Raw genomic sequence first — 17,688 nt, 5'->3', positions numbered from 1 at the left:
TAGTGTGTTAAATATCCATGTAGAATTATACCAAATTAAGGTGGCTTCACAAAAAATATGATAAATGGACATGAGTTATTTTACATTATACAAAACCATAATTATGATGTGATTTCTTTTTTGTTATAATATCTTGCATGTAAAAATAAATGTTTGTCTGAGAAGAATCAGAAAGGTACTTTGTCAGTTTGCCAGGTGTTAGCTTCTATCCAACAGATAGTTTCTTCTAGTTAAAAAAGAAATATAATGTTAGAAAGAAATGGAAGAAGCTTATGCTGTAGAATGTCAATTTATTGTATAGTAGACAATGTGTTAAATATGTTACAATATATAAATTCATGATACACTTTTATGCAGTATTTTAAGTAATGAATTAGGTATATATTAAGTAATGAATTAAGTAATGAATTAGCTGTATTTTAAGTGATGAATTAGGTTTATTCATTCTTATAATCTAGTACTTTCTAAGCATATTTTTAAAGAATAAGTAAACCATAAAAGAATTGCTACTCTCTTTAGAAGGAGCTCTCCTTTAGAAGGAGCTAAAAACAAAGCAATGGCTAGAACTTATTTTGGACATTTCAGCTAAGATGAGTAATGAAAAACACGTGCCAATTTAAGTAACTTAAAATGATGATGTCTTGCAAAACATCTGTCACAAAAATGACGTATACTTAATTTTTAAAAAATTCTTTAACTTTTTATGCTGATATTAGGCTTCATCCATGGAGACTCTTCCATCATTCTCTGACTGCATAAACATTTGTGCTAGGATAAGAACATAACCAACAGAATTGGGAATGGGTAGATTTGATGAAAAATGAGCTCTTGGTGCCAGTGCAGGTCTATGTCAGCACAGGTGAACTATGACTCTTACCCAAATCCCAAAGAATGTTGAGCATTGAGCACTTCCACATAAAAGTAGATCTTATGTTAAGATAGATCTGTATCCCTCTGTTAGCCAAATTAAGAAGTGATAGCAGCATTTTCAAAGCCTGTTGTTTGTTTCACTCATCATGTGACCTTAAAGAGTTAAACTTTGTCAGGATGTTCTCCTGCCCTGCAAGCCAAGTGAGTACTTAACCAGCTGAGCCCAGAAGAATCACAACTTTTTCTGGGGACTTGAAGCAGCTGGTTTTTTATGTCCTCTTTAGGTGAATGGATAAGCAGAGCCTGTGTCCAGAGGGAATATCAACCAGTCAAAGGAATTAACAGCAGAAAAATCTAAAAGTCCATAGACTTAACCAGTTGTGATTCCAGCAGAGCAGTCAGACAATTTTTTCATGCTGGAAAGCTCTAAGTAGAAGCCTGTTAAAAAGGAAGGAGGAGTTTAGGTGATACCATTGCTAGTTGGAATCACCCAAATTTTTTATTTTGTGTCTTGTAAAATATCGATCCTTTTCCCTTTTGATTTTGTATATCAATTCAGCTGCTTGCATATAGCTTCACCTGCATTTGAAAAAAATATCTTTGCATTAAAAGCTTCCATGTGATACGGATTTCAGGGTGATGATCAGGTTATCTTTCCTTTCCTCTTTCCTTCATGTGCTCTCAAGACAATAAAGAAAAGAAGAAGAGAAAATAAAAAAGAAGAAATCACCTAAGCATTGGAATATTTTACTGATCTGGTGATTTGCTCCATGCTTTGATGTTCTAATGCTGTTTTTTTGGTTCTGCTGTTCCAGGGACTATACAAAGCCCTTAGTGTAGAGAACACTGACAGTAAAATGTAAAGGTTTTGGACTATTTTCAATCCTTGTTTAAATTAGGATTTGATTCCTTTTTTAGTTAAGGAAGCAGAAACCAAGCCAGGGAACTGGAAATACGCCTCTGGATGAATTTTGATTTGGAAGCAGATAGAAGTGGGACTTTGATGATCTAAGAATGAACTCCAGTTGCTTTTTAGGAGGTCTGTAGCTTCTTGGCCAGTGTTTTACAGAAGACAAGCTTTTCTCAAATCTTTACACAACTGTAATGAAAGGTCTTCTCTTTCTTCCCCTGGCCAAATGTAGGCATGGTATGGATTGAGGGAGAACATAGTATGAGACCCAGTTTCTAGAGGTCCATTTAGTAAATCTACACCTTAACATTACAGCTATCATTAAACCTGTGTAATCAGTGCCCAGCCTCCTCTAATTTTTACCTTGATGATTTAAATTTCTCTGGCTTTAAGTTTCAAGCTTTCAGTTTTATTATAGCTTTGGATTTTGTTATATTCTCACTAAATGCTACCCTATGAAGATACTTAAATCCTGTAATTAATCTTCATCTGATAGAATTAAGACAAAGAATTCTTTCTATCTCTTGCTGTTAGGTACTTTTCCAGGTCTTCATTTGTATTTGTGATTGTTCTTTTATCCAATTTGCCTGTATATAGTGATTGTATGTTTACAGCTCAGTTTAAATCACTGTATTTAATGCATGTTTTTTTTAGAATTCATGTGTGTGTGTATGCATGCATGTGTATGTCATAATATCCTATTAGCTCTACATTTATCTGCAAAGCTGAGCAAATCTAAAGTTTCCTTTTGTTCTTTCAGCCTGATGTATCTTCCCTCCATTTTCCCCTCTCGGCATGGAAGACCTCATTGCTTTATCCTCTGCTCTTAGAAACACCATGGAAAATCTGGTCATGTGGCCTTAGAAAATAATGCTAATTACTGTGTTCGAATTTTCTTTTCCATCACCATTGTAAAAGGTCTTTTATTTGAGAGCCTACATCTGCATTCTGGACCCAGTGGTGTCTGAAATACACTATGCTGAAGATGCACATTGTGTTCTCTGACTAATGGAATGTACTATTTTTTTATTTTTAGAGTACCAAGCTGCCATTTTGCATTTAAAGAGGGAGCACAAAGAAGAAATTGAAACGTTAAAGGTATACTTTTGTAATGATTTTTCTTTCCCTGACTCTAGTGCATTTTGCAGATTTAAGTAGCGCAGACATATACTTTCCATCAAATGTTAAGAATTTGTTTCTTTCTAAAAGTTTTCAGTTGACTGCCAGCTCAGTTAAAATTAATTTAGTTAAAATCCATGCATGTACTCATATATGATGGCAAAAACCAGTTTTACATGTTTTGCCTTTGTAGTTTTTCTTATTGTTGTGCTCGTAAATTCTCCCCTCTAACTCAGCAGTGCAGTACTTTTACATTTGCTTATTAAGGCACTGGCATTTAACTATTCACTGTCTCTCAGTTAAACATACTTCTGTAATTTTAGACTGAGAACTAAGCATGGTAATTCCATTTGTGAATCTCTCTGGAAATCTGTATTGAACACTCTTTATTGATGTCTGGTTTTGTAAGTGTAAACTGTCTAATTGTCAAAACTGGAAATAACAAAGTTTAATATTAAAAATCACTTTCCATTGGCGTGATTGACTCTGTTAAGGAAAGTGAAACATTACAATGTGTTTGTCTCATAAAAGGAGGAACTTAAATGGCAGTGTAACTTAAAGTGAATTTGTTAAACTGTCCTAGTTTAAAGAAAAATTCACAGCATCTTCCTTTTATCACCAGTTGTGATATATTCTTAAAATAGCTGCACTGTGTTCTAATACATAGAACATGTATTTATGTCTTTGTGTATGCACAAAAGCCAGGACATAATGTTTATAAAACCTATGAAGCTGAGAAAGCTCAGTGAGATCTTTGAGTAGACAGGTAGAATGATGGTAGCAGCTTGTGGGGTGGACAGGACAGGCAGAGTCTCTGGTGTGTGCAGCATCTCTTAAAATTCAGCACAGGGAAATACAAGCTAACGCTAAAGTAAATATAACAGTAATGTACAATAAATATTGTTAATAATAAGTCTTACAAACAATAGTGTAACTCTCCCACACAGGAAAAGTAGATGGATGCAAGGGGGATTTATTCATTTTGAGAGGGTATTTCAGGGAATACGTAGTCTTGGTGAGAGAGAAAAATGTGTTTGTGCACATCTAGCAACCCTGGAAACAGTAGAGGCAGAGGAGACAGGTACTGGCAGGCATCCATGAAAAATCACACATCTCTCCAATTTCATCTTTCATTAAAAGAATATTCATCTTGCACATTCTGCTTTCTATAAGAGTACATCTGAAAGACAGTGGAAGAGTAGATTCATTTATTTGCTGCTTATAACTTTGAATGGTATAAACATTCTCTTTTAAACCAGATTACTACTTTTGTATATCTGGATCATTTTTCTCACATACCATCATGTCTTAATGATTAATTGCGTTTATAATGTTATCTTGTTCAGTAGTAAGGAAATTGTGAGAGGGTTGTTTTCAGAAAAATTAAATTGTGATGTAATTTTCAACACCATGAAATCTCACCATTTTATATATGTATGTAAATATAATCAGAAATGAGCTAAAATGCAAATATTTGCTCTCCATGATTAGTAGAAGACTTATGCACTCTTAGTAGCAGTGTCCTACAGATGATGTTTCCTTATGTTGCCTGCATTTGGCAATTATTTTCATGTTTGGTACTGTTTTATCTTACACTATGTAGTTCCAAAGGCAAACCAGAGAAGGTGATATGCATGTTTTATAGGCCTTTTATTGTATTCAAGGTGTAATTCAAACAAGATTTTTTGATTTCCATGTTGGAGTTACTCATAAGGTACTGAAGACCTTGCACAGAGTTCAGACGGATGATTCCTGAGATATAATGTGATTTTTCATTTTACAATATTAAAGGACATTAAGACTTCCTTTACCAAAGGCTAATTGAAAGCAAATATCCTTTCTCCAGCAGTGACCAGCAGTGGGTGCTTACAAAACACATATGAGAAATACAGAGTGTAAGGGTAATGCCTTCTTCCTGTATGGTGTTTTTTGTTTTGATTTGGGGTTTTTTGGCAAGTCTGAGCGTCTTCTTTGCGTCTTCCTTGTTGCTTCTACTGCCACTGCCTCTTGAACCTTTGTTCCTTTTTTTGATGTCACTTGAAATCAGTTCTAGTCATGTAGTATGCATATTAATTTAATTTACATTTATTGCACCAAGTCATTTATTGATGAATCTGTACCATATATCATATTACATAACAGTCAGAATAACTCATAACATCTCTTAATGGGTTCATTAATGCACATAATTCAACTAAATCATCCACATGAGGACAATCTTTAAAAAGGGTAATATAGCAGAGATAATATTTAGTTTTTACCTATTTACTTTTGACTACATTTACTAGTTGGTGTGTTCAAAGCATTTCTTTAATTTTTCATCTATTATTTAAAAAAAAAAAAAAAAAAAGAATTATGTATTTTTAAGACATTAAATGGTTTCTGTTCTCTAGTGTTGAATTTTTTATTTTTCTTGCTCCTGCCACTAGATGTCAGCTAAGTCCTTCAGAAGAAGCTCCCAAAGCATGTCACAGCTCCAAAAGCATGTCACAGCTTCTCTATATGTGTGCAAATTTCATACTTCCTTCTAAACTGTGAGACCATGTCTGGTGGTAACATCCTGCCCACTATTTGTGCATCTGGCACAGTCCTAGTTTTAGGACAGAAATTAGCTTGCATATTATGGAACTAGAATTGAAGTTGCTCAATAGATAGGTAGCAGCTGTCATCACCTTAAATTTTCCCTACAGAACCAAGTCTACAGTATCTAATAACCAACTAAGTAGATGACAACAACTTAACATTAAATCGAAATACTGTGAATGGACTACTGACTTCTGAAAGGAGGGAATTAACCTGAAGACAATATCCTGATTGCAGTACTTAATCCAACACACAGCTGCACAAGGGTTCAGCATACCTTTTTTTTTTTTTTTCCTTCTGTAAATTCATTTGATAAAATTATTTAAAAAAGCTAAGTTTTTTTCCATAATTTCTCCTTCTCCTTTGGTACCCTTTAGTACAAGAGTACCAAATATCTCTTCATCTTCAGTTACATGGAAGTTTGATACTGCTCTTGGAAGATGGAATCAGAGTCCTAAACTGTTCTATAACTCTGCGCCCTAAGCATGGATCTTTATCTCTGATACAGGTTACTAGGCTTCCACCAAGTCACTACATCTTTTACATGTTCCCAAACTGAGATTAAGTATCTATAGCCATTAATTACAGGTTTTAATAATATTACCACCATATATTATATGACGCACATTATAGAATATACTCTGTAAGAAATAATAGATATTTGATAACAGTAAAATATAAACTATAGATAGCTTGTAAATTATACAATAAATACTATACAATAAAACAATATTTCTACATCTCTTGAAGTATCTCACTGCAAATTTTAGAAATACCTGTAGCTGCATCTAACACAGTTAGGAACACATTATAGAAACTTCAGAAAAACTGTATGGTAATGCAGTTGGTGTATAACTGCCCCATGACATCATGAAAGAACAGTCTGGCCTCATTTAAAGAAGAATGTATCACTGGGGTGTTCATAGTGACCTTGGGTGTTTGTAGTGACCTTTGTGATCTCCTTAGTAATGTTTCCATTTTTGCATTTTTATGAAGGTTTCAAGAGCTGAAATATAGAAGTGGTTAGAAAGCCATTTCCTTTTCACAGAAGAACTTGCTTAGCTTTGAAAACAATTTCATATCATAAATTGAGATTAAAGGCCAGTGCTTCAAATTAACACAGAAAAACGTTGAAAAATGCGGAAGAAAAAGGAATGTGAAAAAGGGAAGTCATAGCACCAGTCAAAATTGTCTGATAATTTCAAAATTATCCATTTTTATTTTGTAGTGAGACCACAAAGGCATAAAGATATTTTCTGAGTTACTGAGTGAAGTAATGAAGCTTTACCTATGTGGAAACCTTTTAATTCTTTTACAAATCTGTTTTTAGATCTCTCATGCTTCACAAGTGGTTTCCTGGCCCTTTGCCTTTTCACTTTCCCTTTTGTTTTCCGCTTCCATTGCTCTTTAATTATGAGTATAACGAAACATGCTGTTTCTCCTTGTTACATTTTGGAATTTGTAATTCAGCTGTGGAAGGCAATGGTGAATAGTGTTGAAAGCTGTTGTATGCCAGAATGGTTATCAAAAAATCTTTTATAGAAATGGGTGATTTCACTTTTATTTTGACAACTTAAAATGTCTTTTGCTTGTATATAAAGGTGAAATTTCATTTCAGTTTCAGAAAGAACATCAGAAATTAGATGCTTTAACACTAAATCAAAACATTTTTAAATATTTGAATATGTCTAAATCTTCTTTTATAGATAGTCTATTACAAAAAAGTGGAATTTTTTTGAACAGACTGAATTGAAAAATTTCTGACCTGGATGCTCTTAGGTAGGGATCTCTATCATTTCTTTCTGGAAAAAGTAAATTTAAATTTTTTGTAAAACATAAATTTTTAGTCGTCACCCCCATCAGTTTTGTGTGTGAATTCTTGCATAGAATAGGGATTTTACAATTTGTCTGAAGTCACTATGGTTTGAAATCTACCACTAAAATATGGGAGCCAATGACAAATAGTGTTGAAAGCTTTGATATGCCACATACTTAACAAAAGAACTTTTAAGAAGTGGGTAATACTCTGACTTTGGGTAATAAAATTTTGCTTCAGGATGCTGATTGTTGGTTTTAACCTTTGCAAGATGAAATGCATCCTTAAGGTGGCTAGCTGCTTTGTGTGTTCTTCACTAGATTTTCACATCCTAGCATGCACTACTAGAAGAAAATCTGTATCATGTATGCTTCTGTCTGGTGAAGTGGAGTCGCAGCTCAAAGGAGCAGCCAAGGTCAGCAAGGTTTTATTAGTCAGTCTTTCCTAATGAGCTGTTCAGGCTTTTCAACATTTCCATGTGGTGTTACTGATGAAGGTCTCCCAGTTTGTGGTTAATTATTGATACTACTCTTGCCTAACTTGAAATGTTTGTCTTCTGTGCTTAGCTGCTAAACACAGTTTCACCAATGTGTGTTTACAGCGTATCTTTATGAATCTCTGGGCTACTTTGTCCTCATGAAGGAAGTCCAGTGTGGAGTGTCTCTGCAGTGCAAGACAGTGAAAATGTAGAGATTGAGAAAGAAGAGACTGAAATCTCTAATTGTATTAAAATATCAATTTCAGTACTCTCAAGACTCCCAGACAGTGGGAGCAAGATAATCTTTAAAGTGAGTATTCCCTGAAATAGAAAAATCCCAGCAGGAGAAAAATCACTCTGTAATGAAATATTTGCATGGCCAGTGCTAGACACAGTGGAGTAGCAGACTAGAGAATGATAGCAAAGGACAGGAACAGTACCGCAATAACTTCCTACAGGTTGAACACAAAGAGCAACCAAGAAGTGTTTTAATCTCTTTAGAACTACTTGTTGGCAATTGCATCTTCATTCAGAAAGAAAGCTTGGAATGATTCTTCATGGCATATGAAGATATATATTTCCCAGTTCGGTACTTAATTATGTTTTAAAAACTTGCACATTATAATGCCTATATTCATGTCATATTGTATAATCAAATTCATGATGAAGTTTTACATATTTCTGTTGGGCTCTGATACTTACATTAAGCAAAATTCTCCCCTTTCTCTTCAACTGACTGCCTATTTTCCATATTTTGGATGCAATGGGTGCTTTTCATCCTCATTTTCCTTTAATACTATGTTTACATTGTGATTGTTTTCTTATCAGCTGCTTTGAATATCCAGAAAGACTCTTTGTTGTGTTGGGGTTTTTTTCACTGCTACTTGCCATGTCTTATATTTCCCATCTATTATTTTCATCAATACAATTTCACTGTAAGAACTTGAAATGCTTAGACTTCATGTCAGCTGCGAAACACTATCAATTCAATGTGTTGATTCAAGGATTCTCCTATTTATTTAAGAAGTTACCACAGACCATATTTCATATATTGAATACAGTGAAAATATCTACCCTTGTTTCAGCACATCAACATGGAAATGGTATTATATAGTTAAAATGTGCATAGAGATCAACAAGATAATTTATAGCCTTAAAACTTCAGCAAGACAGCTCCTGCTCAAATTTTGAAACATTACAAAACACTCTGCTTAATTAGGGCTAAAGTGAAACTCTTCTAAAAAAAATCATTCTAAACCCCTGCATTTATCATAGTTTGTGAGATAATTTATCCTGTCACTTTGAGTAAATATGGTATGCACTCAGGAGAATAAAGTAGAGTACATACTGTGAACATGATGACATTTCATTTTGACAGATTTGGAAGACCTCTGTAACATAGGAAACAATTGTCTACAAGAGAAATGAAGTGAAATGTGATCATGAGAGTATAAAGGCCACAAAAATTAAGTAGTATCAATGTTATCTTACCATTTTGATTTTGAAAACATGTACCGTGTGCCTACTTGCCAAAATTATCTGCTTTTTGAGATTTACTACACCAGATGTTTGTTTGAATCTAATAATTATAAGCCATTTCAAAATACGTAATTTTCTGTAGTTTAAAATTCTGGCTCTAATATTCCTGTTTTAGAACACAGACAAATTTAGCAAGGATGAATGTTTTGCTGATAGAAGGAAAATCTATCCAAAATTGAAAGTTAAAACTGCATTCGTTCTAGGATACATATTCTGGGGGAAATTGTCCACTTATAAGTAAAACATATATTGTGATGCCCAAATCCAAGTCTCAACAATCTATCTCCTACAGTTTTCTGTCTTGAAACAAAACTATTTTTTCTCATATTCTGTAAAGACTTCAGATTTTAGCAGCTTCTGACTTTGCAAACTGTACTTACTGCATCTTCTGGTGCTGACCATGGTTTTAATGTGCCATTTCCACAAAGCCACCAAAGATACTGAAGCCACCAAAGCTGTTATAAAATAACACTGGAGCAAAAGTAAGTTCCCCTGGTTAATTGGTGCCGCAAGTACTCTTGGTTAGGTGGCGATCACCTTTCCAAGGATGCTTTGAAACTGAAAGCTAGGAGCCTATCTCCTGAACCCCTTTTGGATGATGAGGCAATGGGAAAGAAAAGCCACTGGAGTTTGAAGCAGACTACAAGAGCTGAAAGGATGTATGGAGATGTGAGAGATGGAGCTTTATGTAGAAAATAGTGGGTAGAGATACTAGGATGAGACTGGCAAGCTGGAGGGGGATAGAAGTAGTCTGGAAGTTAAGACAGAAAACTGAATATAGGTACTTTCATTATGGATTTTACAGTGTCACATGTTTTAATTTGTCAGGATGTTTCATATGGATATATTGGATTTTGCAATATCTATTCAGATAGGCATGCATTAATATTATTCATATTTTATGCACAGAGACCTAGAGACCTAAGGTGTAACAAATTTTTGGGATGCTTATGTTTGCATATATGTTCATATCACAGTTAATTTTTAACTTACCTTGCAACTATAAATTGGATCTCGAGATAGTTGCTTAGAAAATAAGGTATATCATTGATTACTACTTGAGAAACACTGACTAAAATGACTTATGACTCATGCTGCAGGAACTTTGCAGTTTGAGCAAGTACAGAATCTGCTTTTCCAGGTCAGCATGCCTTTACTATGTAATATTGTTGTGTCTCTTCCTGAGGTTCCATGCTCTGTTCGTTACATACCTCTCAATTTCAGAACACATAATGCAGAAGTCTTAAAAGCTTGCAGCTTTTTCATGATACAGTTTTTAATTATTGTGTGGAACAACTACCATCATGTTCACTGAATGAGATACCGGATATGTTGAAGAGAAAGTTTCTGCATAGCTGTGCTACATGGAAACACTGCGGGAAAGGGAGAAAATTAAGGTTGCTCTGGCAACCACACTTTTAGTTTTCCCTTTTGAGTAGCTGGCTGAGGTTGCATTTTCTTAACACACTTTTGTGTGTGCAGTATTTTCTTCAACGTCTGTAATGGAAATGTCTAGTATAATGTGATGATGCATAATTAGCACATAATATACGTTAGTTTAAAGTAAGTATGTCTTTTACATAATTACAGACTCATTTCCATGATTGACGTTATACTTCTGTTTATCCAGGTAGAATCTCTGAAGTTTATAAGCTGTATCTTAGATAAGTGTACTGGTATATTTACCTGCTAAGTGTAGCATAAACATCTCTACAGTGTTAAAAAGACTACAAGTTACAAACACAGTGTTGGGTTTTCTTCTAAAACTTACCTGATTGGTGAATATTTAAAGACTGTCTTCTGGTTTACCACTAAAGTTTATGATATTATCTTCAGAATTGGAAGCTTCCTAGTTAAACTGAAATACAAGTCATGAAAGATAACCTTGTGTATGTAGGATCTCCTCATGTACTTTGCCTTGACAAGGATATCTACAGTTTGAATTTTGTCTTTAATCATTGTAACTGAGGCAAGTATTACACTGTCAGTATGAAAAAATATTTAGTAACGTTTTCAAGAAAGGGATGGATTATTTTCTTTAATCCTTCCACAGAAAGTGTGTACCAATGAAAACTGTTGTTTTCTGAATGTGAAGCAGAATGTGAAATTAACCTCTACCTTAATTTCCTTTGATATAGAGATAGAGGTAGTATTTTTGTAGTAGATTTTATGTTGAAGGAAGAACCATTTGACCAAGCAATCCATTTGCTTTGACGTGTTGAGATCCCTCTCTATAACATGTAAGGAATGTGATAATTGTAAGCATCAGAGAATTATGCTGTTAGGTGACTATGTTCCCTAAAGTAATACTGAACCTCTGTTGTTATTTCAATACCTGGTGTCAAAAAGGCCCTGATATTTTATTCCCCTCTGTAGCAAGGAAGTGAATGGCTTGCTACGCCTCAAAATCTTTTAGTTGTTTTCATTGAACGTGTGAACTGTCTACATATTGGTGAAGAGGCTAGTCATTTCCCCAGTGTAGGTGTTCTTAGAATTTTTAGACAAAAATTATGTTCATACAGAATGAAAATCTTCAGTTTCTCAAAGGGTAGAGTTGCTTTATTTTATTCTCATAGCAAACTCATAGCACTATTTGGCTGAATATTTCCTATTGAAAAGTAGTATTCATTGTTGCCCCTTATCCTTCTATAGATTTATAACTATCTTTGCTTACTGTTTTCCATGTTACTGGAAGTTCCATAATTATACTGCTTTTTGCTTTGACTTTTGCTTTTGCTGCAACTTAGCAGAATGTGATATATATCATTACTTTCCTTAGCTTTGTTATAATGGCTTAATCTTGCAGTCTGGTTGCCAAAGAAATTAGTTCTTTTATACTGTGAAGCAATGTTGACAGTAAACTCTCCTTTCTTCTCCACCCCCTCCCTAAAAGGCAAAGAAGAAAAGAGAAGAAAAACAAGGTTGCATTACAATTCTGGCAACATCAGCCACACTAATAAAATCAAATTCAATGTTGTTTTACGACTTTGAATTTATGTGACTGCACAGGATCAAAGGATTTGTATCCCACTGGACTGCAAGGTCTATAGTTCATGGCAAAAAAACTCATCAAAAAGAACATTTTAGTAGTAAGGCTTTTCATTTTAATCAGCCACAGTAATAAAAAAGCTGTTAGGTGTCCAAAAACATTCTCCCAAGATCAGAGACAACTTGCTCTCTACTACAATCAGTTTTCTTATTGAATCCATACTGCCTCTGTAGTTTTTGTCACTGAAACTTCATCTTCAACTTGTTTTCAGCCATTTTTTGCATTGTTTTCACGATTTACATGCCAAATCATTAAATGTATCAGTAAAAGTAATGATCCGTATAAGTTCCCTGGCAAATGAGAAATACTGTAACTTCTTTAAAGTAGATTAATCATTTAAAAAAAAGGTGATTAACTAAAATAGAATTTTAAATGCCAGTCTATATTTTTATATACTATATTTTAAAATATTTGAATAGCAATAATTTGTGGGTTTTCTCCTTGGATATAATCTTGTGAACACTGCTAGAAAGTATAGGTGTTAGTATTTTTGTATCTATACAGACGTGGTAACATAGGCTGTCCTAAGAACAGGGAAGTCCAGAATAGGAAAGTACAATGTTTGTGATAAGAAAGGCTGTTCTTATTATCATCTTTGGATTCTGAATGTTAATTGTTCATGGTCCTAGTTCAACAGAAGTTTGAAATGAATTTTTAACGTATGGTGTGGTTTCATTCTTTAATTAGCTTGCCCTCAGAGAAGTTGTATGCAATATATCACATTTACATGTATTGATGTGTTGCATGCTGAATTACCTCATTCTGTTCTGCTGAATTTAAATGTGTAAGAGGGTTTAACAATATGTAGAGATTTTACCAATTAAATTGTCCATGAATGTATCAGTTTGCCTTGAAATTTATGCATAGGTCTCAATTTAGCTAGCTACCCCTTTTTTACAAACTGTGTGTTTTATTTTCATAGCATAAACCAGTTTACATTTAGGAAGAATCAACACATGGTCACTTTCTGCAAGGATTGCTGCCTTTCTGCATGGCTTGGCACAGATGTTACGTAGCCTCTTGTACACTACTTGCAAAATTCTAGTGGGTGTGGTATTCCCTTCTCACTGTTACCAGAGATATGTGCAGGCTTATATTGGTTTTTGTCGGCTGAATATATTCATGGTTTTATTCTTTTAAACTTTAGTATTGGCGGGAATTTTGTAAGTTACCTACCAAAATTATAAAATCTATATAGAATGCTAAATTATCCACTTAATATGTATTTATTAATAACCTGAACTTCACCCTTTTAAACACATGTTGTTATCAATTGGTTTTAATAAGTAATAATTTAGTTTTTAAAAGGTGTTATAATCTATCTCAAGGGATGACATTGCTCAGCAAATGTGCATGTGACAAGAAGTTAGTGAATTTGAGGCATTAATAATTTTTTGCTTTATCTATATATCTATACATCTGTATATTTATATATCAGATTCAAGAAATACTTAGATTCCGGTGAGGTGTCTCTGTGGGTGCAGAGATGCCACAGTGGAATACAGCACTTAGCAGTTGCTAAAGTTGAGGATCCATAACTGTGGAGTATGCTGTGAAGTACAATGAACATTATTAGAGGTATTTTTCCATATATTGAGATACATGATGTTTGCAGAATTTTGAGAGATTGCCAAGAAATCTCAAGGACACATCAAAGTTTCTGTGTGTTTGATTAGAAGTTACAGAGAACTGGAGGGTTTTACTCTTAATAAGAATGTTCATCTAAGTAAAGATACATGTAAATAGGACAGCTGTAGAAAAGCAAAGACTTGAGATGAGCTGTTGTGAGCTATGTATTGTATTACAGAATTCTCCAGGTGAGTTGATTTGTGAAATCTGAAATGGTTGCATGGTAGTTATTAACAGGGAAAGGACTGAGGGGAGGATACATATATGTGCAGGAAACAAAACCTAGTTGAATGTAATTTTACATAAATATTTATAGAGCAGACATAAGGCAATCGGGGTGAGGAAAGCAAACTCTAAGGTAACCTGGAAATCACTCTGTGAGGAGCATAAAAAAGAGGACAGAACATTGAGAGAGAATCGAAGGTCTGCAAACAGCTGCAGGAGGAAATGCTGAAGTTTAGAAGAATATAGGACTGTGTGCAGTCCATAATGCAAGGAGTGTTTGTATTCTGTACAGAATAGTGCCTTGAAATACATGGTTCTAGTCAGAAAGCAGCTACAGAGTACTTGTGTTATAGATCTGCTTTGCATGGCTATTCATAATCTTCCTATAGTGACAAAAGTTGGAGGTGTGTTTATTACCTGTATACTTACATGGCCCCTGAAAGCTTAGCGCTAGTTGAAAGAATGAGCTGATTCACTTCCCACTTTTGCTGTATTCTTTTGTCAGCAGACTTACTTAATAAATTCCAGTACTTTTGGTACTATTTTTTTAATAAAAACCAATGAACAGCTATTTCTTTTTTTTTTTTTTTTTTTTTTTTTTTTTTTTTTTTTTTTTTTTTTCTTTATAGAGCCACTAGACTTGATATGTACAAATGCACTGGTCAGAAGCTTTCAGATCTTTTGATAGGCACTTCTTGTTGGAGACAGTCACACAGGCTGGAATTGGAATTGCAATTGGAAGGGTGGTAGCCTGGCTATTAATTGATCCTGGGTCCTGGAAAATGGTAAAGAGGAAGAAGCAAAGACAAGAAAACATATATAAAGAATCAAATTGCTGAAGAATGTGATTTAATTTAGGAGAAGAAGAATTTTATAGTAATATAATAAAAGTGAAGTGTGACAGCAAGCCTGTAATGAAATATAGTCATTTCAGTGAGACGTTTCCCATGTACTATACACTTGAATATGCATAGAAGATGAAATAGGAAAGATGAAGAGAAGACCAGTGCTGGGAATTGCTAGGAAATGATTTCAGGGAGCAAAGCAAAGGGGTAATACAACTGACATACTATACAGAGGGAGGAGAGTGAGATGTTAATAAATGTTTCTTAATTTTGTATATAGAACTGAGTCTATAGAAAAGAAGTATTCAAAATGTGCTATAAATGCAAACTAACTCTGAAGTGGCATGAAGAACATTTTACTGGCTACACCAAGAATAGTTTTGACTGAAACTGGAACAATGAATTGGAAGAATAATTGAGACGTATAAACATACACAAAAATATAAGAATATGTTAATTTAAACACTCACTATATATTGGAATATTTTTGCAGTAGAGAGAGTAGATATTATTATGTTAATACCTTTCTCATTGATTTTCTGTGTTTGGAAAAGTGCAGTTTGCTGTGTTTGAAGTTTTCCTAAGAATAAGAAAATACCAGAAATAACAGCAGATGGAGTACAAAACATAGTGCATTTCTCAAAAATATTTTTTCCTTAAGTTGCCTTGTATTGGATGTATTACTTTCTTGTACATTCATTCGGTTGTTCATTTACCTGTTTGCTTTTTTGAAGCTGATTTTGGTTAGATGGTATTTTTTCCAGACAGGACAAGGAAAAAGATGAAACGAAGTGTATCATACCAATTATTTCAGTACAATCAAAAAGGTGAGAGAGGGAAGAAGTAGTAAAACTTTATCATCTCTTTCGCTTTATACAAGCCTAGAAATACAAGGTCTTATTGTATTTTATATCCATCTGGATTGGTGGCATAGGAAGGAAAAAATCATGAATGAGTTCAAATTTCCAGGTTGATGGCATTACTTTGTTCTTTCTGGTAGATAATTTACATGACTTGTGCAGTTATACTGACAATCCTTTTTTACATTGGTCAAACCTTCATATAGTATAATACAGGTCTTATAAAGGCAGAACATGTTAACTGCATCAAGCTTTCTGTCTTCTATTATGCTTCTGTAACAACTTCTGTAAGCTCTCAGTAATATGTATTTTATAATGAAGCAGAGCTTTTAACAACTTCACTTATTCTATGAATATGCATTGTTTAAATATAGCAATCCATCTGTTACGTATGGCTGTTAAGGAAGGAAGTTATTATGGAAGATGCATTCTGAGCCATTGTAAATATAACTGATATCCTCAAATAATTATTAAAATTCTTAATATAGGATGTACAACTTGATCATCTAGTTTTCCTTTTCATAAATACAGATTTTTACTATTCTATTTTAAATAGTTAAGCTATTAAAGATCTGCTTGGGGTTTGGATGTTTAATGACATTTGACATATCAAAATGCAATTTAATTACATTGTTGAAAAATTGTTCAATTTAGTTGTTGGAATAATAATATTTTGTTTATGTGTAAGCAAATAGCTACATGCTTGGTGTCTGTTTATAGGTTTAACTTAAGTGTAGTACCACCCTGAGATTGAGTACCTTCTCATAACATATCCTTGTAGAAACAAAGAATCGCAAATCAGTCTTTACAAGTAATTGCAGGTGGTGTTGAATCAGAAGTTCTATTTCATAACATATCGAACATGATATATATTTTCACAGTAAATATTTTACTGATCAAACTTGAAGTGAGTTAATGCTTAATGAATTATGTGAATTTTAAGCCTTCTGTAGTCCTATATATAAGTAATCATACACATGATATTTTTTAAAAAAATCTGTATTGTGCAGTGTAACTGAGTATATTTTAATTATGTGCTATACCAATAATATTTTACTCCAAAATTACTGGATGTTAGGCTGTATTTTTTTCTCAACTACCCAAATGCCAATAATTTTAAAATAACTAAATATTAAAAAAAATATAAAAAAACTAATGTTCTGTATACCCGCTATGGTCAAATTTTCTCCCAACTACTTTTGCTACATTTTCTTTATAAAACTATGTATTTAATATTTTTAAATTAGAAACAGAATTGGGCTCTGTATACGTAGCCTATCAAATATTTAGAATTCTGGGAAGGTTTGAAAATGGTCAATCATTTAGCTTTTTTACTATGAGATTTAAGAATAATCCTTACTGAGTACCGTTGAAAATGTTGATACACCATATGTAACTGATTATATTTGTTGAGGTATTTGTTAGAGAGGAATTTTGATTTTTATGTAAATTGGCACGTTTCTTTTTTTTTTTTTCATTGAGAAATCCTTTGCTAAATCTCATGATTGTTGTTAAAATTTAAAACAAATGTGTTTTTTCAAGGACAGAGATTTAACAAAAAAGGACTTTTATTCTTTGTCAACACAATACAAGAATAAAAAATGTGAGCTCTTCCAAAAACTGAAGATGAAATTACTTAGAATGAACAAAACCAAAAAGTCAGAGGGCTGTCTGTGAAATACTTGTTTTTCTTCTCTTTTCTATACACAGTACTCTGATGGCCAAAATACTATTTAAAAAAAAAAAAAAAAAAAAAAAAAAAAAA

General features: G+C 33.5%; 1 protein-coding gene across 2 annotated transcripts in view; it reads left to right on the top strand.

Annotated features, from left to right (window-relative positions):
- The window catches only part of FMN1 (formin 1), a 139,693-nt gene that overhangs the window by 22,207 nt on the left and 99,798 nt on the right, over positions 1–17,688 (top strand). For both annotated transcript variants that reach the window (XM_026849131.1, XM_026849130.1), the window contains one exon: positions 2,817–2,878. In XM_026849131.1, the coding sequence (XP_026704932.1) occupies positions 2,817–2,878 (62 nt within the window). The remainder of the gene's footprint in view (positions 1–2,816; positions 2,879–17,688) is intronic.

Source organism: Athene cunicularia, assembly GCF_003259725.1.
Source record: "Athene cunicularia isolate RWA chromosome 5 unlocalized genomic scaffold, athCun1 chr5_part1, whole genome shotgun sequence".
NCBI lineage: Eukaryota > Metazoa > Chordata > Aves > Strigiformes > Strigidae > Athene > Athene cunicularia.
The sequence above is the reverse complement of the archived record's forward strand: the minus strand, read 5'-3'. Positions and strand labels throughout refer to the sequence as shown.